At 42.6% G+C, this 26,883-nt stretch overlaps 2 protein-coding genes across 3 annotated transcripts; both read left to right on the top strand.

Annotated features, from left to right (window-relative positions):
• Positions 1-2,798: 2,798 nt before the first annotated feature.
• On the top strand, positions 2,799-15,536 carry LOC311494731 (6-phosphofructo-2-kinase/fructose-2,6-bisphosphatase-like; the record flags this gene model as incomplete). 2 transcript variants are annotated; one of them, XM_084553931.1, is made up of 14 exons in its annotated part: positions 2,799-3,223; positions 10,678-10,803; positions 10,880-10,976; positions 11,142-11,208; positions 11,317-11,391; positions 12,020-12,076; positions 12,158-12,279; positions 12,401-12,608; positions 12,695-12,841; positions 13,659-13,763; positions 14,271-14,400; positions 14,492-14,554; positions 14,629-14,693; positions 15,477-15,536. In XM_084553931.1, exons 1-14 carry the CDS (start codon positions 3,172-3,174, stop codon positions 15,534-15,536), a joined length of 1,374 nt encoding a protein of 457 aa, XP_084410057.1. In that variant the 5' UTR covers positions 2,799-3,171. The 2 variants fall into 2 exon arrangements, with proteins under 2 accessions (XP_084410057.1, XP_084410056.1); XM_084553930.1 differs by lacking the exon at positions 2,799-3,223 and adding an exon at positions 9,110-9,533.
• Positions 15,537-16,383: 847 nt separating this feature from the next.
• Positions 16,384-25,525, top strand: itih6 (inter-alpha-trypsin inhibitor heavy chain family member 6; the record flags this gene model as incomplete). Its single annotated transcript, XM_084553670.1, has 17 exons — positions 16,384-16,581; positions 17,086-17,121; positions 18,294-18,448; positions 19,816-19,926; positions 20,057-20,304; positions 20,546-20,715; positions 20,807-20,923; positions 21,029-21,200; positions 21,305-22,930; positions 23,070-23,102; positions 23,584-23,601; positions 23,679-23,726; positions 23,824-23,853; positions 23,947-24,042; positions 24,135-24,248; positions 24,337-24,714; positions 25,263-25,525. Exons 1-17 carry the CDS (start codon positions 16,468-16,470, stop codon positions 25,523-25,525), a joined length of 3,729 nt encoding a protein of 1,242 aa, XP_084409796.1. The 5' UTR covers positions 16,384-16,467.
• Positions 25,526-26,883: the final 1,358 nt, after the last annotated feature.

The raw sequence follows: 26,883 nt of genomic DNA, 5'->3' as shown, positions 1-26,883 counted from the left end.
GCGTCCTGTGCTGCGAGCTTTCTGGAGGTAGCTATATCCCTGGGGACAGCTCTCATTTAAAGAGGAAAAAGTATTTGGTGGGTGCCAGGTCTCTGTAATGCACATATAATCCAGACGTTTATCCAGGATATGGTCATGAATAAGACAGGACTTGTTTGTAATAGACTGTGCATTTAAGAGTTCAATTTTGCTACTTGATGATGCAACAGGTCTTTGCACTGGCCGTAGCAGACTGAAATCCACTCCGCGTTTCCCATTTAGCTCACTGAGAGGTGTTGCCATGGAGACGCCCAAACTACTTATCCGGTGGGAGACAGCGCTCTGATGACGTATGCATGGACCGGGATGGACCGGGATGGTAGGACTTGTCTGTGAGCAGACAAACTTTCTGCGGGAACTTCTATGGATGTAGCGTGGGCGGCGGAGAAGTCCAAGTTGCTTAATCACTGCAGTGCATGGTGGAGTGAAAAAACTGTTGAGATTCATCAGCTGGTTGGGGGTGTAACTCAACATAGTGGTGGTGCCGGCGACAGCGTGGAAGAAGTGCAGGTTGTTTTTAGCCGCGTAGCCAGGATGCTAGCTACAAGGACTTCCAACTCTGCGGCAGGGGCGATGGGTGGTTTCAGACTTCCCAGATGCACTTCACGATGGCAGGGACAAGCTGAGCCCAGGTTGTCCTGTGTCCACTTTGCCAGCTGAGGTAGCAGCAGCGATGACCAATTCCAGGGAGTCTCCGAGCAGGTGTTGTACGAGCAGCAACCGCTAGACTCGAAAACTACCTGATACTGACGTTATTTTGGCCCAGCGTCAGGATGGAAAAGGAGAGACACCAGCAAGCTCGAGTCCAACACAGCTCCCACCACACAAGCAGACAGCAAGTCCAACAGCAGTGAAATAGGCCTCGCCGATGGCAACCAGCAGAAAAAAAAAAAATAAAACAGTTGATCACCAAAACGACCAAAACGCGAACCGGAGACAGACCCCACAAAACGCAACAAAAGTGTGGAAAAACAAAACAAACAATCAAAACAAAAAAGGCTATCTATAACTGTACAGCTAAAGTAACGAATATACAAGAATTTAAGAAAAATAATCGGGAATAAAATAGTAAAAAATAAAAAATCCAAACAAAAACAGGTCAGACGGAGCGGCTTGAGCAGCCAGCGTCCCCGTTGCCTAGGGCTTTATCCTTTACAAACATCTATACAAATTAGGTATAATAAATAACCTGTTATAGTATCAGAACATACTATAACAACAAAAAAGACTGTAGAAGAAAACTTTGAAGGGACATTGGCTTTGACACGTCTGGGGCAATTCCAGCCATATGTTGATCTCTCCTGTCTCTGCTCCCCTGCCGATCAGAGTTTCCTGATAATACTCCTTTGTCTACCCTCCCCGTCTCCTCTCCCCTGCTGATCAGAGCCTTGATCATACTACCTGAGTGTCACTCCTTTGTCCTTTTGCCCTTTTGTTCTGACCATGTCTGGGAGCCACCCCTGCCCCCTACTGAGTTGACCCTCCTGTGTAAAGTTGCCCTCGACTGACCAATATACATCCACTATACGATCTATTCAGGAACTGTCTGCAACCACACCTGGGGACAGGGTATATCTGTTCTCTGGGCCTGCATTCTGGGTCAGTCTCCGGTCTCGGACCCACTCTGTGTTGGTAGGCTCATCATGACCTGGAACTCCAATAAACTTGCACCACTTCAGCAAACTTGGAACTAGACTTGGATTGTATTTTTTCTTCAACAAGACCAAATACAAATGGTGGCCTGTACAAAGATCAAGCAGTATCCATGCATAATTCACATGGTCTGTTTTGTTGCACAATGAAACAAATAAGGAAGTTATTTACAGCTGGAGAAAATGTTAAAATTATGGATAGCTGTATGAACAAAAGTTATCTAAAAACAAATTTATGTCGGACTTTGAGGTAAGTTTAGTAATAGTCTGAAACTTTACACATGGGACACACTGACACTGTTTTGGCACCGCATTCCAAAGTGTTTTGACATCTGATGTTGGACATATTGGTTAACTGCTATCACTGGACTTAATACAAGAAAGCATAGCATGACAATATATATGCCGGCTCAGAATCAGATATAGCAATGACCTGGTTTGAAATCTGTCCACGTACACAGGATATAACAAACCCACAGCCTAGTTATGACAGTGGCTGTGGTGTAAACGTATGAGCTCAAACAAAAGAGGCATTCAGCTTTTAAAATAAATGCATCTTTGTGGTGTCAAGTAATCTAATCTACATTTATATCAGCAGCTGTAGTTTGATGCAACAAAGATACCAAAGTCTTGCTTAATAAAACAGCTGCCTGTTCTGCAAGCCTGTTTGGCAGACAAACATATATCATTTAGCAAACAGATATTATATATATAAAAACTGACCACATACTTTATTTACGTTTTGTACTTTATTACAGTAAATAGATTCAACAGTGCGTCATGTCTCTGGCTAATTCTGGCAGCTCCTGGTGGTTGGTGTTCAGTGTCTGGAAATCATTGTTGTTTTTCAGATAAGAACAAAGACTCTCTAGGAACAACGCCAATGTAGAGGCTGTCAGTGCTGTTTTACAGTGCATTTGAAAGTTGTAAGCAGTTTTTTCTTGTTCATATAGATCCACAAAACTAAATGATGTTGATTTCCACTAATGCACTTCTAATTAGAATCAGCTCAAGCCATTGAAGTTAAGTCATACTTCATACTATATATACTAATTAGGTCAGAATATAGTAGAAGAAACCATTTCCTGATTATTTATACACTGAATAGAAGCAAAACTGAACATACATAACCAGTGATTGCGGTGCGTAAGCATAAATGTCTCAGTGTTCAGCAACAATCACCTTCTCAGCGACCTTTGCACTCGATATGATGCACACTAAGTGCTGCTTCTACTTCGACGTGTGTATGTAGTGAACTCTGGCCCTGGCAAACATTAAAGGACAAGCCCAGTGCTCTGCTATCATATATCCATGTGCCGCAAAAGGAGAGGGCTCAGAAGGGTGGGGGTGGGTTTAGAATACTTTGGCACAGAGGTTCAGCTTCTTTAAAAAGCTTTAGTTCTGTTGCCACAGGGCACATAATCCTGTGCGTCGATTGTGTCGATGATCTGCTGGTTGTTTCGCTGGACTGCTGCACAGAATGGAGCTTCCTCAACTGGAACACGTGAGGCTCCGCAGATGTGACAGCGCAGGTGAGATCTCCCTCTGCAGAGAGCATGCAATAAAAGCACACAGAAAAACAAACCCTGCATAACAGATTCTACTAGATGATACAAGGATATGTTCATGCTGACTGAGTGCAGCAGGGATAAGAAAGAGCAAAAATAAAGTGTGTTGTCATGCTTACACAACAACAAACAACTTCCTTTTTTAAAAAATAACAAAGAAACAGACTGGCATGTAAGAAGAGCTTGCCTGTTTTTTGATTGACAGCGGTTGCTTTGTTATGTTTATATCAGTTTTTGCAGATAATAAACTCTTGTCTTGAGTGATAAAATAGTGTCTTCATGAGACAGTAAAAGGCCCAGATCCCCAGATCCTGCAACCTGTCTCTGAGAAAAACAAGTGCACTAATGTTTCATCAGTTTGTGTCACGGAGTAAATAGAGTGAAACTTCGCACTGTGTTATGTTTTAAATTTAATAAAGGGATAGTTTCTTTGATTTTTGGCTGTATGCGGTACTTATCCATAGTCAGTGGCAGCTCCTGACAAATCTCTCAGGGAGGGCAATGCTGGACAATGTCACTATGTGTCTAAGATGACCTGATTATTGGGTAAATTAACAGCAGCTTTTATGTAAAGACTACTTTAACTACTTTAGTACTAATGAAACACCAACTATGCACAATCACCAGATTCGGTTCAACAGCAGAATAACATAACAAGTGTCTTCCCTTAACTTAAGATTTGAATTTCATTACTTACGCATTCTGAAATTTTGGTCATCTTTGCCTTTAACCAGTAAAGTGTTCACTTGCCTTCTTATGCCAATGATTAGTTCCCTCTTCATGCATGAAGCATGGCCTGTGCATTCAGATGTTCCTGATTTTCTGCATTTTGCAGGAATGTCTTGATTGCTAGGGGGGGAAAAAAGTTACGTAGTGACCGCATTTTAGTGTAATCCCTCCTGGAACACATATAGATTGCATTGCAAGGTCTGAGAAAAGGACTGCCCTAATGTGAGAGTCTATCTGGAGCTGACACAGACAATCTACGACAGCGACAGCCTTTGACCGTGAGCCAAACACTGGCCCTATTGCCCCAAAGAAGAAACTGACCATGACCTACAGTAGATGGGGTCAGCAGAAAACGTATCTTTGCCACCTAAAACATCAATATAAGGCTTAGACTTAGACTTAGATAAACTTTATTCATCCACAAGGGAAATTGCTTGGTCACAGTAGCTTAGTTGTACATAAAAAACACTCTCAAGAACCTCAGATAAAAAAGATTAAATTAAATAAAATAGAAATAAAAAATAAGTAAAATAAAATCTAGTAAAATAAAATAAAAATAGCACAAATGTAAAAATTAGCATATTAGCATATGGACAAATGTACAAGAAATAGAGAAGCTAAGTGCACGCCATAGAGTGATTATCACAGCTTGACAAGAAATTGACATATATATTGGTCCTCTTCAAAACCACCAGACAAGTGCAAAGCAATGATCAGTTGAAACACATTGGTTGCTTGGTTTGTTATTGTGTGTGTGTGGTGTTTTCTGATGCATTAAAACCCCAAATCTCACAGCCACATCCCAGCTTCTGTGTTTAGCACTCCACCGCTTTTCATAACAAGGGGTTTGCCGTACAGCCTCTACCATCTACTGACACAAACCCCTTTTAAAATAGCTGAACCAGTGGTTTTCAAAGTGGGGGCCGCCAGGGGGCGCTAGGTGGCCCTCAGACAAGTGGAGGGAAGATAAGAAAAAAAAATTAGAAAAATTAAAAAAATATAATCGAATTATTTTTAACCATTATTATAAAACATAATCTAATTATTAATCATTATTATAAAATATAATCGAATTATTTTTAAAATCATTATCATAAAACATAATTATTAATAATATATCATATCTAAATGTTATTTGCCATGCTCATCTTTCTGATTCCCTGCCAGTCAAAACATCGTTCATGACATCATAAACTGTGTAGAGCTGGCGGTGGCACCATTTATCAAGCTGCTTTGCCCCTCAAGCTAGCATGTAGCTAACACAAAAGGTTTTTGACAAGAAAGAGACCAAAGGAAAATAAAAAATAAAAAATAAGAACTCCTGACCAACTAAAATCAGAAAATATGAGGCAGCACTTATGCTAAACAAATGTAATAGTTATTGAATAGTGAATAAAAGTAAGAAAAAAACATTATAAAAAAATTACGTTTCTTTACATATTTTGTAGTATCGTCTGTAGGTTTGCAAAGGGGGTCCCCGGCCAGAAGCTAATGCTGTTTGGGGGGCCTTGGCATGGAAAAGTTTGGGAACTCCTGAGCTAAACTATCCCTTTAAGCTTTTATGTGTACATCTACAGTATGTACAGTATGCACACGAGAGAGGGGAAATAGAGGAAGAAGAAGTGTGATGAAAAACCTAAATCCTACTTGGCCGTTGCTTTTGGAGGACATGCTAAAGTCCCAGCATGGAAAATGCTCAATATAATAGCGCATACTGCCTCTTAATGGTTGCGTTTACACCATAACAGGAAGCACTGGTTGTTAAACGTGTTAAACGTTGCCAAACCTGGGTGCATGATATTCTCTGTTTGAAGCCAATGGAATGAGTGACAATAAGGTTTTAGTACTGGGACTTGATTGTTTGATAGAATGCCCTGCGAGATCATGAGCGATTTTCAGTATTTGTCTATGAAAATTGTTGATTGGTACATTTAAAGGCAGCAGTGCAAATAACTAAGTGCATTTGCTGAAGTGCTGTAACTAAAACAAGCAGGTTTTTTTTTTTATTATTATTATAGGAAAGGGTTTATTTGCTGTCTTGTGGAGAAGATTGACACTCTTGCCTACAGACAGCACACACAGAGAGATGCATAAAGCTTTATGAAACATACGCTGCCTGGCCAAAAAAAAGTATTAACTAAGTAACTAGGCATATAGGTAAAGAGCCTCCTATTGGACAATTACTGCATGGGTGATTATCTTTCAGCTGGCAACAAGTTATTTAACCCCAACTGATGCAATGTGTAGCTTCTCATTTCTTAAACAACCATGTTTAAAGACACATCCCGTGGTCGTGGAAAAGATGTTAGTCTGTTTGAGAAGGGTCAAATCATTGGGATGTATCAATACAAGATCTTGGTGAAAAATGAATCCAACACTGGATGGAAATAAATCGGCTTATCGAAACAATGCCACAGCAAAAGTGTTCTGTAATCAAAGCTAAAGGCGGTCCAATGAAATATTAGAGTGCGACTTTTTTTTTTGGCCAGGCAGTGTATGTAGTATAGGTGGCCACATAAACCCATCATGTGTGGTTAAAAGTTACCATCAGTGCCATCATCTCAAGTGTGAAACAGCTGTGTGATCTGAGGTGTAAACACTCAAACACACACAAGATTCTCTTGCTGATAACATTTAACTGAATGTTGTAATTTACACCCTCTGTCTGGTTACCACACTGGTTAAATGTTTATCTATATTTACTCCAAATACATTTGTGTAAAATGCAAACTGTATGGGGACAAGCCTCCCAGACAACCGTCAATCCAGTCAAATCATTACACAAACAGGCACTGAAAACAATGGACCAGAAACCAGTAACATCACACCACTGTTTAATTTTGCAAAAATATTAAGTTTTGACAATTTTATTAAGTTTTCTTTTCTTAAAATAATTTTTAAATGCGCAAATAATCTGGTGCCCTCTGTACTCTGTCCATTTGTCATGAAAACAAAGGCAAGGAGCGTGGCCACAAGGGGAGCAGTGGGTGGCAACTGCACAGTAGAGGGGTGCAAAACTTCTTTCGGCCAGTCATGTTTTTCAGTAATAGGAACCCGTTTTTGGAACGACTTACCGATAGAACTAAAAACACAAACAGAACTGAAAACATTTAACAATAAGGTAAAACACTGGCTGAAAGTAAATCAGGGTTGTGACCATTAAGACACGTGCGCACGCACACACACACACACACATACACACACTCTATTGTCTATGTTTTACTGTACTGTCTGTGCTGATGCCTGGCTGTTCACATAGGTGAGAGTTTGCGGGCGGTTGGGTATCTGGGGACTGGGTCTTACGTGATGTGATGTTTTGCTGTTTGTGTTGTTGTGTGTGTGACTGGCTGCTCCCATAGGTGAGAGTTTGCGGGCGGCTAGGTATCTGGGGGTTGTATCGTATTTAATTTGCTTTCTGTGTTATTGTATTGGCGTATGTTGTGACTGGCTGTCCGTATAAGTGAGAGTTTGCGGGCAGTTTGGGTGTTCGGGGGTTGTGTTACGTGACTTACTGGTTGTGATGTTCTTATGTATGTTGTGGTCATTCTGTTGTGTATGGTTAGGGTATGAACACTAAAATGACCCTTGATGTTTTGTTGGTTTCTATGTGCATAGAGAGGTGTTTGTACACATATACTACACTTTTAGAATACTTTTAGACTACAACATGTTTACAGAACATGTCTGGCCAAAAAAAAAGTCGCCACCTGCATTTAACTAAGCAAATAGGTATGAGAATCCTATTGGATAATTACTGCATGGGTGATTATCTTTCAGTTGGCAACAAGTTATTTAACCCCAACTGATGCAATGAGTAGCTTCTCATTTCTTAAACAACCATGTCTAAAGACACATCCCGTGGTCATGGGAAAGTCTGTCTGAGAAGGGTCAAATCATTGGCATGCATCAAGCAGAGAAAACATCTAAGGACATTGAAGAAACTACTAAAATTGTGTTAAGAACTGACCAACGCATTATTAAAAACTGGAAGGATAGTAGGGAACCATCGTCTTTGAGGAAGAAATGTGGTCATCACTTAAACGTTTGGTGAAATCAAATCTAAGAAAAACAACAGCAGAACTCAGGGCTATGTTTAATAGTGAAAGTAAGAGCATTTCCACACGAGACAATGAGAAGGGAACTCAGTGGATTGGGACTGAACAGCTGTGTAGCCTTAAGAAAACCACTAATCAGTGAGGCTAACTGGAAAAAAGGCTTCAATAGGGAGCATAAAGATTGGACTCTGGAACAAGGTCATGTGGTCTGATGAGTCCAGATTTACCCTGTTCCACAGTGATGGGGGCATCAGGGTAAGAAGAGAGGCAGATGAAGTGATGCACCCATCATGCCTAGTGTCTACTGTACAAGCCTGTGGGGGCAGTGCTATGATCTGGGGTTGCTGCAGTTGGTCAGGTCTAGGTTCAGCAACATTATGTGCCCAAAGAATGAGGTCAGCTGACTACCTGAACATACTGAATGAACAATGACCATGACACAGCAGAACTCAGAGCTCTGATAGTTGTTAATACAAAAAAACAAAAGGTTCAGGGGAAATACAACTTAGCAGCAGTGATGCTGGGTGTTAACGAACTTATAGGTTCCCAAGCCCACAGACAAAAAGGAAGCGTCAGAACACCTTAATACATGATCTTAAAAACCCTTTGGACTAAACCATCTTTAAGATGCAAAGGTTGAAAATAAAAAACAACCTAACCAAGAAACTACAAATGTAAACAAAGAGATTTTTAAATTAAAACCTTTTACCTTTTACCCTTTTAAATTCAATAACTTCAAAACAAATATTTTAATCTTCAATTAATGTTACTAGGCTTAACATAAAATAAAATACAAAAGAAAGCAATACCCTCTCTCCCCCTCTATATTCTAGATGGTGCAGTCCAGATTGGAAACGCCTGGTTTATGTGTGGCGTTCAAGTGCGCGCTTCTTAAGCACCAGCTCCAAACACGAAAACCTCCATAAGAGAAAACGATTAGAAATCATACCAAAGAAACGCCAATGAAACAAATATTCGGAGGAAAATATATTAACTTAGCTAAATGTATTGATCAACTAAACAGAATCCACACAATTTTTGAATGCATAGTACTGATATAGAATCTGGTCTTTTACTCGCGCAGTGAACTGTAGCCTAACTCTACTTCATGGAGAATGCATAGTTAAGATAAAGGTATAAACTGCCCTCTAGTGGTAAGAAAGGAGAAGTGCTGCTCTTCTCAGATTGACACTCGGGCCTCTTAAACCAACAGACGGCGAGGCAGACAGGCAGTGTGGCCGCAGGACCTCCCCCCTCCTGCCTACCAAGTACCTCTCCTTAGCAACAGTCAGCTGACCTGGAGTAGACTGAGTGCAGTGAAGCACACACATGCAGATCACAGAACTGTGACGTTCACTCCTCCACCTGCCACCCAGTTCTCATGGCGTTAACAATTAACATGTCCACAGAGCAGAAAAATCTCACACAGACTCCTCTACTCAAGATCTGGGTGCCATGGATGGGATGTAGCTTGAATCGCAGGAGGGGATGTAAGTGCAATAAAAAAAGAGATTGTATTAGATTATCTTCTCTGTCATAGTCTTTATTCTGCCTTTATGTTAACTTTCATGTTTCAGTTGATATGGCCATTGTGTGCATTAATACTAGTTACTAGCAGTCATGGGTTTGAGTTCAGTCCTGTCAGGAGATGCAGGAAGGAAGTGATTGATAGAGGAATCAGCCATTGGATGATGGCCATCCTGGACCAGACGAGGTCTGAGTTGGCTCTCTGTTCACTGTCTGACATGGGCCTTTGAGCATTTTCCTGACACAGCATGATCCATTCATAATCGAACAGCCTGGAGGCTGACACTCTCCTGTCCCAGTATGGACACAAACAGGGCATCCGGGAACTTCTGAGGGTACAGCTAGCTGGCAACCAACCCTGTAGTCTACTTTAGAAATGACTGCCATTGTTGGTACAGAGAAGCATGCAACAGCTGGTTTATAACTGGGTAAGAGACACACAGATAATTGTGTTGGAAGAATGTCAGGGTTGTGTGGAAATTCATGAGCAGGAATATTTAATCACAAAGTTTTCTTTTTACTGTAGCTTCATAAAATACTTGTGAGTAGTGACTCAATCCTAACAAAACCTTAGATTCAGACTGGTCTGAATAATTGTGTTGCATTGTGAGCATTGTTGTGTATAGCCGAGCTGATTTGTAGGAGTCTGCGGGGACATTTTGACACACTTGGAGATTAAGAGTATTTTGTCCCTGTGATTGTAAACCAGATGGCGCAATATGGTACAAATGTTGTTCTTCACTTCTCTAACAGTGTGGTTGATTATTTGCAAAAGCATTATGTGCTGGTTGAACAGTTTTCTACGGTCTAAGAGGGGTAGACAAATTGTCTCTACACTAGTATGTAGATATTTGAACCTTGCCGTGGAGCTCTTAGTCTCTCAGTTAATGTAGATTACCTTGGCACCAGATACCTTACAACGCATGCCCTGAAACACCAGTCCTCACTCTGTTGTTGTGACTCTGGATTTCAACTGACCATCTGAACATGAGACAGATGCTCGACTGCTGAATAATGCAGCCCACATGCAGTAAACACCTGAATTCCGGCTTGAGCAAAATTAATTAACTGAAGCCTTATGCTATTGCGTGTCTGTTTTCTTCTCAGCCTCTGTGCCTCAGTTCTGTAACTCCCCTACACTGATTGTCATGGTGGGATTGCCTGCCAGAGGGAAGACGTACATCTCCAAGAAGCTGACTCGCTACCTGAACTGGATAGGGGTTCCTACGAAAAGTCAGTTCTCAACATATCACTGTATGAAATAATGAAAGAATTGTGTGTGTTAATTGCGATCCATCTTTTCCATAAGTGTTTAACGTGGGCCAGTACCGGAGAGAGGCTGTTAAGATCTACAAGAACTTCGAGTTCTTTAAACCTGACAACGAGGAGGCCATGAGGATCCGCAAGTAAATGCAATACAGAGATGAGCTGCTTAATGATGAGAGTCACAGCAGATATCTATACACTGGATTTTGTCTTCCACTGTCATCCGGGACATCTCATCCTTATCATTCAGTCTTTTTATGCATTTTTTATTCCTTTGCCTACACAAGTTTTTGCTTCTCTCTTAGGGCCTGTGCTGCAGCCGCGCTAAAAGACGTCTCTGCCTACTTCACAAAGGAACAGGGACAAGTAGCTGTGAGTAAGACAACAACTGTCCTTCACGTTATAAGATTAAAAGTCTAGATGCTTTATTGTTAAATTTTCAGTATAAACGTTCTTCACTCTGTGTCCTGTCTCATGCAGGTATTTGATGCTACTAACACCACGAGGGAGAGGAGGACAGGCATCGTTAGTTTTGCCAGGGAGAAGGGCTACAAGGCAAGTGACGGTGGCTGTGTAATAATGAAACAGACTGGCCCGATCAGAAGGAATCAGATTGTGAGGGGTGTTGGAATCTGATCTGATCCGTTTATTAGGAATATTTATGCCTAATATAAACACCTGATCTGGTCGTTTCTCATTGGCTGGATTAAATACATTCTTCCTGCATGTTTCCTCCCCACTTTCAGCATAGGTTCAAATATTATATGGCTACCAGTGGCCAGTTAGCTTAGCTTAGCAAGGACTGCAAGCAGAAAGAGTCAAGTTATGTCTGATGTTGACATAATCTGCCCACCAGTGCTCTAAAACTGACTATTTAACATGTTATTTGTTGAGTTTTTAAGCAAATGTGGCTTATGTTCTAGGACTATGTCTTTGCTACCTGAAGACAAGTTCTTTGTGATAAGCTGACCACCTGCTGGCTGTAGCGAGTAAAGAGTGGTATTGATCTTGTCATCTATTACTAACAAAGAAAATGAATATACCTTGACCCTTACACTCCAGACTTCTGCTTACACTCCAGACTGAGTAACTTCTGACTGGCTAGCTGTAAAGTGTTGGACTATGCTTTAAGACTTAAACACAAAAAAGTAAAACCCCAACAGGCTTTTCTTCTTGGATGCAGGTGTTCTTTGTGGAATCAATTTGTGACGACCCAGAAATCATTGCAGAGAATATCAAGGTAAGAAACATATTCCTGAATATTAGCAAAAAAGGTGTGTGGGGTTCTTAATTGAACTACAAAACTGACTTTTGTTTAAAGCAAGTCAAATTTGGGAGTCCAGATTACGCTGATCGTGACATCGATGAAGCAATGGAAGACTTCATCCAGCGCATCGAGTGTTATAGGGCCCACTATGCTCCTATAGATGATGAGAGAGACAGGTACGACCCATGATGCTTTTCCTCACGTCATCATAAGAAGGGGAATAGATGACATTTTCTCCTAACTTCTGCTAAAGTTGTTTTTAAAGTCGGTTTTCTCTAATGCCATGGCTTTGATCAGGAAACTCTCCTACATAAAGATCTTCGACGTGGGCTGTAGATACCTGGTGAACCGGGTCCAGGACCACATTCAGAGCCGGATAGTCTACTACCTCATGAACATCCATGTCACACCGAGATCCATCTACCTGAGCCGCCATGGAGAGAGCGAACTCAACCTGTTGGGTCGCATTGGTGGCGATTCTGGTTTATCCCCTAGAGGACAAAAGGTGAGCAGACCGAGCCACAAGGTTCACTGGGTTCACTGGGTTCACTGTAAAAGCAGTAAAACATTTCTGTAAAACTTTGTCTTCAGTATGCCAGTGCCTTGGCGACCTTCATCAAGGGACAGAATATCAGGGACCTGAAGGTTTGGACGAGCCACATGAAGAGGACCATCCAGACTGCAGAGGCTTTGGGAGTCCAGTATGAACAGTGGAAGGCTCTCAATGAGATAGATGCTGTGAGTTTATGAAGTACATCTCTGCGTTGTGGACTGTAATATGATCCCTCAGGTGAAGGGCGACACAAGGCTTATTTCAGTCGGCGAGACAGTTTAAACTGAGCTCAGACTCTAGGAGTTTTAAAATCCGGCCTAATTTTGCTGATTTGAAAGGTCAGATTATTGCTCCAGATCAGAACGCACCAAGATCACCATCTTACATTGTCTCATGGGGAAATTAATGTAAACAAAACTTGCTGTAAATCTACGGATCAACATGCCAATCTGGCTGGCAGTTATGCACTTATGGTACTTTCCAAAATTGCATGAACTTTCTGGGGGCGCTGAAGATTTCTGCAATAGCTGGTAAAATATATTTCTTGTATTTTGAGTATTTTGAATTGACTTTGCTACTACTACTCATCATTTTTTTCCAGTGGCGATTGCAGTGAATCATGGTTAACAGCAGCACCACTTGATTCTCTTCCATGCTTGATGTGCAGGGTGTATGCTTTATGCAGCAGTGCTGGTTTTTAGACAACGTCTTTTGTATAGGTCTCCCTTGTGCCTCCTGCTGTGGATGGCTGCTTCCATCAGGGAGTGTCATTGCTATGGGGTGGGGGTATCCAAATGAATGCGAGGTCCAAACTTTATTATTAAGTATTGTACAAACACTCAGGATTCCCAGATGAAGAAATGTACTGTAAGTTCAGCCTCAAAGAGTGATTGGCATGGCTGTTGTCTCTTTACCTTGTTAGGTGTGAGTAATGAGCGCCCAATGATTTCCATTGCACTTGTTCAGTTCAAGTTGATGTTTATGTAGTTTCTTCTCACTCAGGGTGTGTGTGAGGAGCTAACCTACGAGGAGATTCAGGAGAACTTCCCAGACGAGTTTGCACTGAGAGACCAGGACAAGTATCGTTATCGTTACCCCAAGGGTGAGGTAGGCACAGCTCCACAAGTGTAATGTGATGTTTTTTATTTATTTGACCAGTAAAATATAACTTAAGTTTTTTTAGTAACCTACCATTGAAAGTTAAACTCATGTTTGCACTGAAGAGCAGAAACACAGTTCTATCTTTCAGTCCATGAGGAACTCTATTGTTGTTATTGTTGTGCACAGATTCTGCTTTGCAAAGTAACCATGAATGTGAACAGTACTCTTCAGAGTGTGGTGGCGAATACAAAATTACATTTGTACTGCATTTGTAAAAGTTATCGTTAGAGATGCTGGTAGGTGGATTGTGTTTCCCTACTACAATGCTAGTCTTCCTGGTTCCCTTCTAACTTCCCAGATATCAGACGTATTGGTCAAGTGACATTTATCCTACTCAAATTTGTCCTGACAGATATTATGTTGTAAGAAAATGAGAACAAATGTTTGGTTTGGTCAGTTGAAGAGCTTCTACTGTTGAATTACTGATGAACTTTTAAAATGTCTCTCCTCCAGTCCTACGAGGATCTCGTCCATCGTCTGGAGCCGGTCATCATGGAGCTGGAGAGGCAGGAAAACGTTCTGGTTGTCTGCCACCAAGCTGTGATGCGCTGCCTGCTGGCCTACTTCCTAGACAAACCTGCAGGTACAAAATGAGAATAGGCTCTGCAGCGAATGAGTGTTCTTTTAATTCCACAAACGCTCTGCATGATCTTCACTTTCCTTTCCCTCCAAAGGTGAGCTGCCTTATCTTAGATGCCCCCTTCACACTGTGCTCAAACTCACACCAATAGCCTACGGTAGGTGGCAGTATTTAGGAAGTATGACATAGCAAAGCTTTTCTCTAACTGCCTGCCTTTCTCTTCACTTGAAGGGTGTAAAGTCGAGTCATTTTTCCTCAACGTTGAAGCTGTCAACACACACAGAGAGAGGCCAGTGGTGAGTTCTCACAAGCTTTTCTCATAATACACACTCAGCTTTGCCATCTATTAACCTGTGATACGTTAACTACGTCTGACAGCAGGCAGTCGGTGGTGGTAATTTGTGTGATTGGATGCAAAGAACATACATGTACATACATGTTTGTGTACGTCCGTGAAGATTCTCAGTCATCCAGGGCATGGTATCACAAAAACTAAAGGGACTAGGCCTGTTTGAGGTATGCACCACATCCATAAGTTTCAGACATCCTCAAGAGTCTCCCCGGGTAGATGTGATATCAGCTCAATGAACATCTGTTCAGCTTCTGATTTCAGAACATCAGACGTGAAGTGAAACTGTCTCACTTTCTCACTGAGCAGCTGGTTTTGGGGATTTCTGTAGGATTTTCTCAGCGCAGTTACTTTTGTTTTAGCTTTATTTAGGATGTAACATATACTGACACAAGAATGAACCCCTCTGATAGAGTTATCTACACTTTAGTGATTACAAACACTAAATTAAAGCAAAAATTGTCTTTTTCGGTTCCTGCTGAAAACCTGGATTCATAAACAATACGGTGAACTCTCCCCTAATGTCACATACTCAGGATTCCTGCCGCCTGGCATGACAGGTAGCTCATATTTGCCAAAGTTAGCAGCAAACTTTAAAGTCGATGCTGTGTACTGTAGCTGACATGAGCAAGAAAGCTGGCAGACTTTTTGCCACCTGTGTGTTGTTCTGTACTCTTAGCATGCCGCAAGTCATCTCATCATCTGTTATTCTTCAACTTTGTCTCTGCAGAACGTCAACATCAACAGAGACCCAACGGAAGCTCTGCAGACCGTTCCTGACCACATATAAAGAGTGTAGCTACTGGTCATGTGAAACTAAATGCGTTGCTACGGTTACAGGAAAAGCTGATTCTGTCTTAAAGGTGTTGAGGAAATGTTTCTGTGTCTTATCTGACTGAATGCGGTTTGCTTTTCTTTTACTTGTCACATTGTTTACTAAAGATTCATAGACTCAACTCCTTGTGTCTTGAAGCCAAAAGAAAAACACATATACACATGTAGGGAGGTTGTGTTTCTAACCCAGGCCTTCATGCACATGTACAGATGGTAGATGATATTGTTGGTAATCTAGATACTGTATTAGGAGTCAGCACCGTGGACAGCTCCCAAACAAACAAAGCACTTGCTGTACATTTGAACTGCAACAATTGTAATGTATAGATTACAAAATGTAGGTGAGTTTGAAAGATAACAAAGTAAATAAATAATGTAAAGAAATGTCTCCAACATGTCAGGAAATGTTTCATTTATGAAAGCCCGTCTTAATTGGTGAAGGAGCGCATTTTGGGAAGGAAATAAACAACAACAAGAACAACAAGCTCTGATTTAAGAGCCCTCCTACAGGGCAGCGGAGGAAGAGGTGTGTTTGGGTAGCGGGGTATTTTCCGCAAATAGTCGAGCAGGGGTTAATAATCCCTCATTTCTCATGGAGCTCGGTGGCAGCAGTGCGCGAAGTTTCCAGTACGCATGGACACAAACTGGCAGCTGCTTTCTTCCACCTCCAGACTTCAGCCAGGACTAAAACACCGTTCTTACTGAACTTCTTCGTAACTTCATCGCCGCAGTGGAGCCGTTTGGATTGAGGTGAAGTGAGGGAGGGGAGAAAGACGGCCCCTTGCTAAAAGTAACCTGCGTAAAATGTGAGGTGCGTGCGTTGTTGGCTTCAGTCACCCAGCGTGAGACTACCGGACGATTTTCTACACTCAAAACCCAAAACCATCATGGACATGTTGTTTTTGAGAAGTCAGTGCGTTCTGGTTTTCTTCACTTTGTGTTTGCAAGAGGGATTATCTGCAGAATATGAGGCGCACCTCGGCACAGATATTCATTTACAGGTGAGTATATATTATATGTATTTTTTAATTCATGCAAATTTCTGAAACAGAATAAGAACTTTAACTCGAATATACCTCACATTTTTAAAATGATTTGATCTTACTGTAACTTCATCTATTTGCCCCATGAGTTTACAGTGTGTCACGCAGGCAGACTAATTTATTCTTATGTTTCCCTTTGAGGAATTTCCACTCTTAAAGTTATTTGTTTATGTTAAAGTCCCTCCAATCCACAGGATGTTTGGTAATGTATTGACACAGTAATGACTTGTGCGCAAAATTACCATCTGAGACCAAACCGTGCAGCCCTCGCCGGCCCTGTGTACAGTGAAAGCATTTATTGCCAGTTGCACTTCCCCTCCATTCATGAATGGCTTTGATTCAGGCTATTTTGACACAAAATCTTGGACGGCCTGATAGTGGAGATTATATAAAAAAAACTATGATTCTAAGAAATTGTGCACTTTCCTACAGTTTTGACATGCTGCCTTGTTTCTTTTGCAGAGAGTAAAACGTCAAAGCAAACCAACAAAACCAGTGGTGAGTTTGTGTCCTTCATGTCTTTGTCCTGTAATTTAAAGGTCAATTGTCTTTTTTATTAACATATAATTGGAGCTCCCTTCCAAACAGAAAACAGTAGATTAAACTGAACGCATTTTCTTCTGACGGCAGAGAAGCAGACTGATCATATCATAAGTATCATAACCTGTGGATCTACCTGCTGTGCAGCTTTTGTCCTGCTCCATACAAAGTCACAAACAACCCCACCTTCAGTAGCTCCACTGTGGTTTCCCCCTCAGACGACGTGCAGTAATTCTGCCTGTTTTGCACAAACCACAGCTTTCCTAAATACCAGCGAGTAGGAGGCCTGATGTGGCTGCCTCGCTCCTGCCTGTCGCCCCGTACTGCAGTCATGTGGCCAACGCTGACCAGATTGGTCTCAGCAGGCGCCAGCGTTCCCCAAGCAAACAAGAGGAGGGCAGAGACAACATGCAGGGAACTGCTTTGTGTCGTTTAGTTGACTCGTCAGGGCAAACCGTGACATGAGGGGAAATAAGAAAAACCTGTTGCGTGTGTGGTTTATCATTTGTTTTTGACTGCAACTCAGGGTGGTTTAAGGTGGCAGAGGAGAGGAGAGGAGAAGCTGTGTCTTTAGTGATCCCATGTAGAAGAAATTCAGGGTGACACAGCAGCACTAGAATAACAAGACAAAAGAAATACTGTAATGTGCATTTGATGTATATGTATTAGTATTTACACCTGACGTATTAATACATAAATCAACAGATAATATACATTGTATGCAAGCAGATTTGTTATTTCTACATAGTAAATATGATAATATGAAATCACCCACCCGCTATCTTCAGTACGTTGAGCAACTCTTTGAACAGCTCATGTGCAAGGAGGTTATATCAGATGGCAGTATGTGGAATCTGTTTTCAAGTTACAGTCAATTGAGGCTAGCGGTATTGGGAGATGTGCCATTGTGAGGCCTGATAGTTGCTGGTAAAGAAGATCCTCCTGAACGCTTTGAGGCCGTGGCTGAACGGGCTCCTGATCTGCCTCGGCTCGACGTGGACAGGAGGAGAGGGGCTGTGGCTTTCAGCTTTCTTCTCGTCCTCTGCTTTCAGAATAAAGTCTTGCTCTGCTCTTGTGCTTTAACAATCTCCTGCCTTTAAAGTGACAACATGTATTTGTTATGTCACTAGCTGAAGGTGACAGACTACCACGTGAAGTGCTCGGTGGTGTCCCGCTATGCTGTTACCACCGTCCACAGTTCAGTGTGGAACCAGCTCCCCATCATCAAGGAGGCCGCCTTCGAGGTCGACCTGCCCTCCTCCGCCTTCATCTCCAACTTCACCATGTAAGACAGTCCATTATCATCAAGTCTCTGTCTATTATCTGATTATCTTATTTCCTTTTTAAGCCGCCACACCCACTTCAGGTGTTTTTGGTTAAAAGTTAAAACTATTGAAGTTGGCAGAGGAATGTTATTTCTTTCCTGTAGAAATAACATTTCCCTGCCACATAGTGAGAACGTGAAATGAGGTTTTACTGATGGGCAGAACCCAGAAATAAAATTATGTAAGAAACTAGAATTACGACCCGGAGGAGGAAGAGGAGGAGGAAAGAGGAGGAGATAATTTGATTTGATTACGAAAATGTCTGGAAACCGCACTCCTTTAAAAACGCTAAATATAAACAAAACAAATAAGTCAACATTGCAGGCCAAACAGCGAGCCCGGAGCTGGCTTTGGGAGCGGAAGCAGGTCAGGAGGAGGGGGAATCTGAGGGCAGATGAATACCGGGCTTTGTGAATGGAAGTCAGAAAGTTAATAGAGAAAATGACAGGAGTTTGCCCAGTCCCCATTTTCTACCCCCACACAGTTTACTAAGGCACTCTGCCAGTTCAGACACACGCACACGCATTCCTGCACCCACTGCACGTATAGCTGCCTAGATATAGACTTTAAAGTGCATCTGAGTACCGGTTTTTTTTTTTTATAACCATAATCTGTCACATTTCTCTTCTTCCACACACCAAAAAGCTGCATGCTACCTTTCACCTAATACCCAGAGGAAATGTGTGGCATACTTAGTTCTTGGGCATTTCTGTGTGTGAAACTGAGAACTGTGTGTTCTGTGTGTGTGTCACTGGTGTACAGCCGTTCCTTTACCCCTCTCAGCCAGCCACACATATAAATACAAGCGCCTCCATTTTCCACTCTGCTCTCTCATGCCATTCTGCTCTGTGTCTCAAACAAGACCCGCTTCAAGCCTCTAGGTTTATTTTAGTTAGCCCTTGATGTTTTTCTCTGCGTGGATATATATGTTCAAAATACTTGACCTTAATTTAGCACCTTGTCACGTCACCAGAGTCAAAGTGGAAGTTCGCTGTGCGAACTGGCGTCCATTTCTGAGCGCTGGTTTTGGTGGGGATGACTCCCCCGGAGTGTCATCTGTCTGCAAGATCTCTCTTCATCAATGCTGTTTTCAGAAGGAAATTACTCTTTTCCACTCGCCCTGTTTGTGAACCCCCCACCTCCCCTCCACATCTGCAAACAGGCATGATGGCTGTTTGTGAAGAAGCTTTGTGATTGCGATAGGAAAAACAAGGAATAAAATAAAGTAAACCGACGCGGGCTGGGAGTGTTTGCGGCTGTAACATAATATCTCTACTGTGAGTCACACAGAGAGCTGTTTTTCTTCCCGTTTCCTCTGTCCCATCAGCACCTCCAATGGCAAGGTGTACGTGGCCCAGGTGAAGGAAAGAGCTGCTGCCAGGAAAATTTACGACGCTGCTAAGAAGCAAGGAAAAACAGCCGGGCTTGTCGCTACCAAGTCAGTCCAAGGAAAAAAAAAAATGTTTCTTGCACGCATGTTTCATTTTCAGTGTCACACATTTACATTTTCAATTCAGTGTTTTAACATTAGTCTGACATTTCTTCTCATTTACTTCGTGATGCTGCAGAGAGAGGGAAATTGAGAAGTTTCGTGTGGCTGTGAGCGTGCCATCAGGGGCTCGGATGTCCTTCCTCCTGTCCTACGAGGAGCTGTTACCTCGTCGACTTGGCCGCTATGAGCTCAGCTTGGGCCTGAGGCCTGGACAGCTTGTACAGAACCTCTCGTTGGATGTTTGTATAACAGAGAGGACAGGCATTAGTTTTATTAAGGTCCTTCCTCTTAAGACCAGCCGACTGCTCTCCAACACAGCTCAAGGTAAAATCTGACAGAGTAATCAAGCCGATCTGTGCAACCTTCAAAGTGGAAGTGTCTGTTGTAAAGTACACTACCTGGTATCTGTCACTGGATGTTTAGAAAGCTTCTGAAATCTCAAGAGAAGGTTGAATGGACAGCTGTTGGAGTTTTAGAGGTGCTGGTTGGCAGATCTTGTTATCTTTGGATATCTTGTCTTGGCAGTTCTCTAGGGTATGAGCAACCACGTTCTTCATTCCTACAGGAAACACAGAAGTTCCTGCCTCCACTCGTGTGGATCAGAGCGCTGGCTGTGCTCGTGTTCACTACAGTCCGACTCTACAGCAGCAGAGCAGGATCTCCCCCAAAGGTCTTAACGCTGACTTCATTATTCAGTATGATGTGGACCTCCGAGACCTCATGGGTGACGTCCAGGTCAGCAGCATCCATTCATTTCTGGCTTGTAATGCACACACAATATTTGTCACAAATCTTCAGCTGTCTCTTTTTTGTCGCTCTGTACCAGGTGTATGATGGCTACTTCGTACACTACTTTGCACCCAGAGGGCTTCCTGTGGTTCCAAAGGATGTTATATTTGTCATTGATGTCAGTGGCTCAATGATAGGCACCAAGATAAAGCAGGTAAAGTGGATAAAGGTCATGGAGCCCCAGGAGCTTAGAGTCGCACAAAATGTTTAAAGATGAGAAAACCTGCTAAAATATAATTCTAATCATTTCTGTCAGTAGACCAAGCAAGCCATGACCACCATCCTCGGGGACCTCAGAGAGGGAGACCACTTCAACATCATCACCTTCTCAGACAAGGTTCAAGCTTGGAAGAAAGGCAGAACGGTGCGAGCAACTCGGCAGAACGTGCGAGACGCTAAAGAGTTTGTGAAGAGGATAATTGCCGAAGGATGTGAGTCAAAATCTGTTATTGAACTCAGATTTGAGTGTCTTAATCTTAGTTTGCTTTGCGCATTTAACACGGATTGTCTCTCTTCCTCCCCTCTCTTCTATCAGGGACAAATATCAATGCAGCTCTGCTTTCAGCTGCCCAGCTTGTCAACCCTCCATCCTCTGGTTCTTCCAGCCGCCTCTCGTCCCACCGTGTCCCTCTGGTCATTTTCCTTACTGATGGGGAAGCGACCATTGGAGTAACATCTGGTGACACCATCCTCAGTAACGCCAAGAAGGCTTTGGGCTCAGCCTCTCTCTTTGGCCTTGCCTTTGGAGATGATGCAGACTTCCTTCTGCTCAAACGTCTGGCTCTGGATAACCAAGGTGTAGCCAGGATGGTGTATGAGGATGCAGATGCAGCCTTGCAGCTGAAGGGCTTCTATGACGAAGTAGCCAGCCCTTTGCTGTCGGACATCCAGCTGTCGTACTTGGATGATCAGGCATTTGACATCACCCGCTCCCTGTTCCCAAATTACTTCCAAGGGTCTGAGTTGGTTGTGACTGGGAGGGTTAAACCAGGGGTCAGAGATTTAAAGGTGTCAGTGTCGGCTACGGATTCAAAGCAACGTGTGAAGTTGGAGAGTGATGTTCCAGTTTCCCACGCAAAAGGAAATGTGAGTTCAGATTCACATGACTGTTCGGGAGGTTTAGAAGGAATCTCCAGCTTTGTGCACCGCCTCTGGGCATATTTCACCATTAAAGAGCTGCTACTGGCCAAACTGAATACAACAGACCCCGCAGCTCAGAGGTTACTGGCAGAAAAAGCCACCAACCTCTCCCTCAAGTATAACTTTGTAACACCAGTCACTTCTTTAGTCGTAGTCAAGCCAGATGCAGATGAAGCGACTCCAACCACTGCGAAAGCCACCACTGCTGCCACTATAACTACGACAGCAACACCTACTGCTACCACCAGATTATCTGCTGCTGGTGCTGTGAAGAAGCCCAGCTCACCGTTCAACTCAAAGCCTAACAAAACAAAACCAGGCCTGCCTCAGCCACCTCCAAATACCTTACAACCTAAAAAGAACTCATCGCGGACCTCCTTAGCAAAAACAGGGGTTTTGCCATCCAAGAAAGCAACTACAACTTCAAGTCCCAGCTCTGCCAAAACTGCCCCGACGCCACTATCTGGTAAAAAGCCCAGTCCTTCCCAAAACGATTCGAAAACTGCCGCTCCTCCTCCAGCTGGAAAGATACCCACCTCGCTGCTCAAAGCTCTAAAAACAGCCCCGCCTCCTTCACCTGGAAAACTCTCCACTCACCCGCACAGCACCGTGAAAACCACCACCCCTTCACCGACCACCACAGTGCTCACACTCACCTCCAGTACCTCGCGCCCACTCAGAACTGACCCTGCACCCCTGCCCGAGAAACCCCTCACCCAACAGCACGGTGCAATGATGACACCTCAGCCTCCTGCCAAAGGGACCGGGCCATCCACAGAGGCAGAGAACAGCACCACATCTGCTCCAGATGTTCATAAGCCTGAAATCCCTACCACGCTGCACGAGCCATCTCCTACACTCACCTCTCCCACCCCGGCCCCGGTTCCGGCAGTAGAGGTCAACAACTCAAACTCAGAGGCTGACACAGCCCTGAACATTGCCACCCTGCTGTCAGCTACCTTCGCTCCCATGCCCGGGGTCACCGATGGACCTCGACTCTGGGAAGCAGCAGGGCTCCTGGGTAAAATATACACTTTATTCTCCTTTGGTACATTCTGATTTAGATTTACAAAGCCTGAGAGGAGAGTTACAAGCTGAGTGTTAAGGCTGCAGACTTTGTATTATCGTTCCTCTCTGAGTGTTTGATGTTTCTCCACTAGATGTCTCTACTTCCATTCAGATTCAGAGAAAAGGTAAAACTGAACTTCTTTACAATACCAGCAAATCTGTTTTCATCTGAGCTTTTAAATGCATATTATCTGGTACAAATTGATTTAAGAAGAATATCCATGTTTTCAGTAATTAAAAAGTAAAAGTACATGAGAATTTAAGTAGGTACTGCAAAATCTACTTCTGAAACAGATATGTCTTATACACAGCTAGTTCAATTCAGCAGCTGACCAACTAAATGTTGGGCCCCTCAAGGAGGGAGAATCTATCTTTAGATGGAAATGCTCTCATACATCTAGATTGTGTTTGTGTTTATTAAGTGTACATTTCTGATCTGAGAAGTAACCTATAAAAGTCAAATAAATTGGCATACACACTGTTCATCAGCTACTTTTATAGGCACTACAATGCAGTATTCCCCCCACTGTTTAAATCTGACTATGTACTCTGACAGCCATCTGTTATAACATGACATAATCTTACATATGTGTTTCTGTCGAACAGATATTGACCTTGTGAAAGGTGAGTATTGATTAATCATCAATCATCAGTCTTTTGGCAAGCAGCTTACTTTCTCATTGGTTGTTTCTGTTTAACAGACTACGATGCAACGTATGACTACGACTACGACCTCAGCTATGATGCCTGTGAGTTTTCAGTGTTTATCAGAGGTCATTCTGCTGTCTGGGTACTTTTTCAGACCTGAGAAGTTTCACGTCACATACATGTCTGCTTAATTTTCAGGGGACGATAACACGGACACTGGGTCATTTGGTAAGTATTTAAGGAGTGCCTTGTCTTTAAATATTATATCATTTATTGTAGAAGCTGCTTGCTACATATGTCTAGTCCTCTCATTGGTTTCAGTGCTTGGGAGTGAGGAGGACTGTCCTTTAGTTGAATGTCTTGTGCTTTTAGAACCTCCATCCAGAATGAGCACCCTCAGGGTCTTCTCCTCTTCAGGTCAAGACATTTTTTATTTATTTGCTTGTAATTATACCATCCTTTAAGTAGTCTGTGTACTCAGTTTGTATTTTTCCTCAATATTATTATAGTTGATGGAGATCCTCATTTTGTGGTTCAGCTACCAAAGCTGCATGAGAACCTGTGTTTCACAGTTGACGGCAGGGCTAATGATGTTCTCAGACTGTTGGAGGACCCGGAGAGAGGTATGCAGGGCAGTAATAACTCTAGTCTACCATGTCTTCTAGATGTATTAACAAATGTCTACGTGTCCCCTTCCTCTTCCCTTTCTAGGGATCATCGTGGATGGCCACCTAATGGGGGCTCCCTCCAAGCCAGGTGTAGAAGAGCGACCAAGAACCTACTTCGACCAGCTCACCATCTCCTCAGCCAGCTCTGGCGACATAATGATCACGCTGTCACTGGACGCTGTGGTGGTGGAAGGGGAAGGACGGGATACCCTTCCCATCAATCAGCAGGGATCGGTGACGAGGCAGGGTGTGACGGTTACCGTGGACAACCATTGGAGCTGCTGGATCGAGCTGGCCAAGGGCGTGCGGTTCCTGGTCCTATTCCACCGCTATAAACACCCAAGCTACCTGCAGATGGCTCATCTGGGTTTTTACATCACAGATGGACGGGGACTCTCTGACTCAACCCAAGGCTTACTGGGTATGTACAGCTATTAACACTCAGATCCCACTGGCGATTTGTAGCCCAGTGGTGGAAGGAAGGCTCGGATCCTTTGTTTTGGTACAGTAATACAGTACTGTCAAAATACTTTACATTTGCTATGCATTCAAAATCTCAAAATCCTAATAAAGGAAAATCATTGAATCACTGAATATACAGATAGCTAGTACTGTCCAGTGGTTCCCAGCCTAAGGCCAAGATTCGTCCAGGAATGCGAATATTAGTTGGATAGTTTTTCTTTTGTTTCTTTTCACCAATCAAGAATGTGTATAAAGTAGTTTTTATAAATAAATATAAATGAGCTAGTAAAAAATAAAAATAAAAAAAGCAAAAAGAAATAAAATAAAAATAAAAAAGCTAGTAAAAAGAAATACTAATAAATGTTCCAGCTTAAGGTGAAGAAGAGATGCAGGCGTACGTCATTGGATGAAAATTTGGTACACGCCTTTGTGCAGCATGAGTCATCAATATTCTTAATATATATATATATAAACAAATAGTTTCTTATGTCCTTCATCTGCCTGCAGGCCAGTTTCAGCATGCTGACATAAGTGTGACAGTGGTAAAAGACCATCTGGATGGAGGCGCGCATCGAGCCAACAGGGAGGAGATATTAGCCAGGGGGATCCTGAGGTGGGGATCAGAGCACATGCCAGTCACCTTGCAAGACAAGACGCTGAAAGACTCGGTGAGAAAACGCCACACAGGAAAGTGCTGGGTGGTGTCCAAGGCAGAGATAAAGAGACTACTGGGTCATTCATACGAGAGCTACGTGGTGAATCATGTGTAATTCTAGCTGAGTCAGCTCGACCTCGGCGTCTCTCTGTTGCACAGCTCAGATCACAGCAGTCATCTTGGCATGGTTATCACACAAAGGAAAACTGGGAGCTCACTGGACTGAAATGACATGTCACCGGTTGCCGAAAGAGATTCTGTAAGGAGCGCAGGTGTGGTTACAAAACAGGAGAAGAGGGCGTGACAGACTGCAGTGAAAAATAAAAGTCAGGATGAAGATTTATGGTTGCACGAATATGGTGAATGTCTGAATGGTGCCTTTGTGCTTTCTCCATCACTGAATTTGAACTGAATTCAAGCTCTGTGTTCTGTATCTGTGACAAAGATGCAATGTTCTCTCGGTCGCATGGCAACTACAAAATGTCCATTTGTGCTGCGGCAGTTCGCGCTCACTCCAAAACATCTTGCATCCCAACTCAGCTCACAAGTTATTTATCAGATTATCCTTTTAGACCCATTTGTAATTATCATCATTCGGTAAGTTGTATTTTTTTAGTACAAGTGTATATAAAATATTATTGTATGTATGTGTAGATAACTAAACGTTACTCACCTCAGTGTCACAGTTGCATCTTCAAAAAAAATCCAGATCGGGGCCTTTCCAGGTTTGCCATGTGCTTTTTTATTTTTCTATCATTTCATTCATAGTTTAATTAATTTTATTTGTTACACAAGACATTAGGCATTGTTCACGTACTAGTGATCAAACAAGGACAGTAAGTTTTCTACTACTCAGCCTGAACTATTTCTTTTTGTCAATTTCAAGGGATGTTGTGAATGGAGGTTTTTAAAGGCCATACTGGATGGAAATTAAAACAGTACAACCACACATGAGACTTTTGTTTTCAATAAATAAAAGAGAGGGGACAGTATCAGATGCCGAGGAAGGGTGGTGGGGTACAATGGGCTTCAAATAGATACCTGTTCAAGGAGCAGTTTTCCAGTTTTATCAGATAACATGTTTCCAGGATGAAGACCACACATGATGTTGCATGACGTACAGTGTGAGACTGTTGGGAATACAAAGCTGTATAGGTTTAGATTCCAGCTCTGTGGCCGACTGTCGCTGTTTTCCTTCCATCAAAACCTGTTTCTTAGGAATGCTAATAATCATCTTAAATCGTGATGCACCACTGGAATGATCACTAAATAAGGTAAACATGACACAGCAAATAACAAACAAAAACAAATTTTCGGTGTGCATCACTTTTTTTTCGTCAGAACATGAACTAATAGCATAGCATATTCAGCATTTGACGTAAACCTTTCCACAATACGTCAGCAAAATTTAAATAAATAGATAGGGGTGTGCATCTCTCCACTATAAGACGATTCGATACGTATCTAGATACA

The sequence above is a fragment of the Chelon labrosus genome, assembly GCF_963514085.1.
Source record: "Chelon labrosus genome assembly, chromosome: 10".
NCBI lineage: Eukaryota > Metazoa > Chordata > Actinopteri > Mugiliformes > Mugilidae > Chelon > Chelon labrosus.
This window is presented reverse-complemented; position numbering and strand designations above follow the sequence as displayed.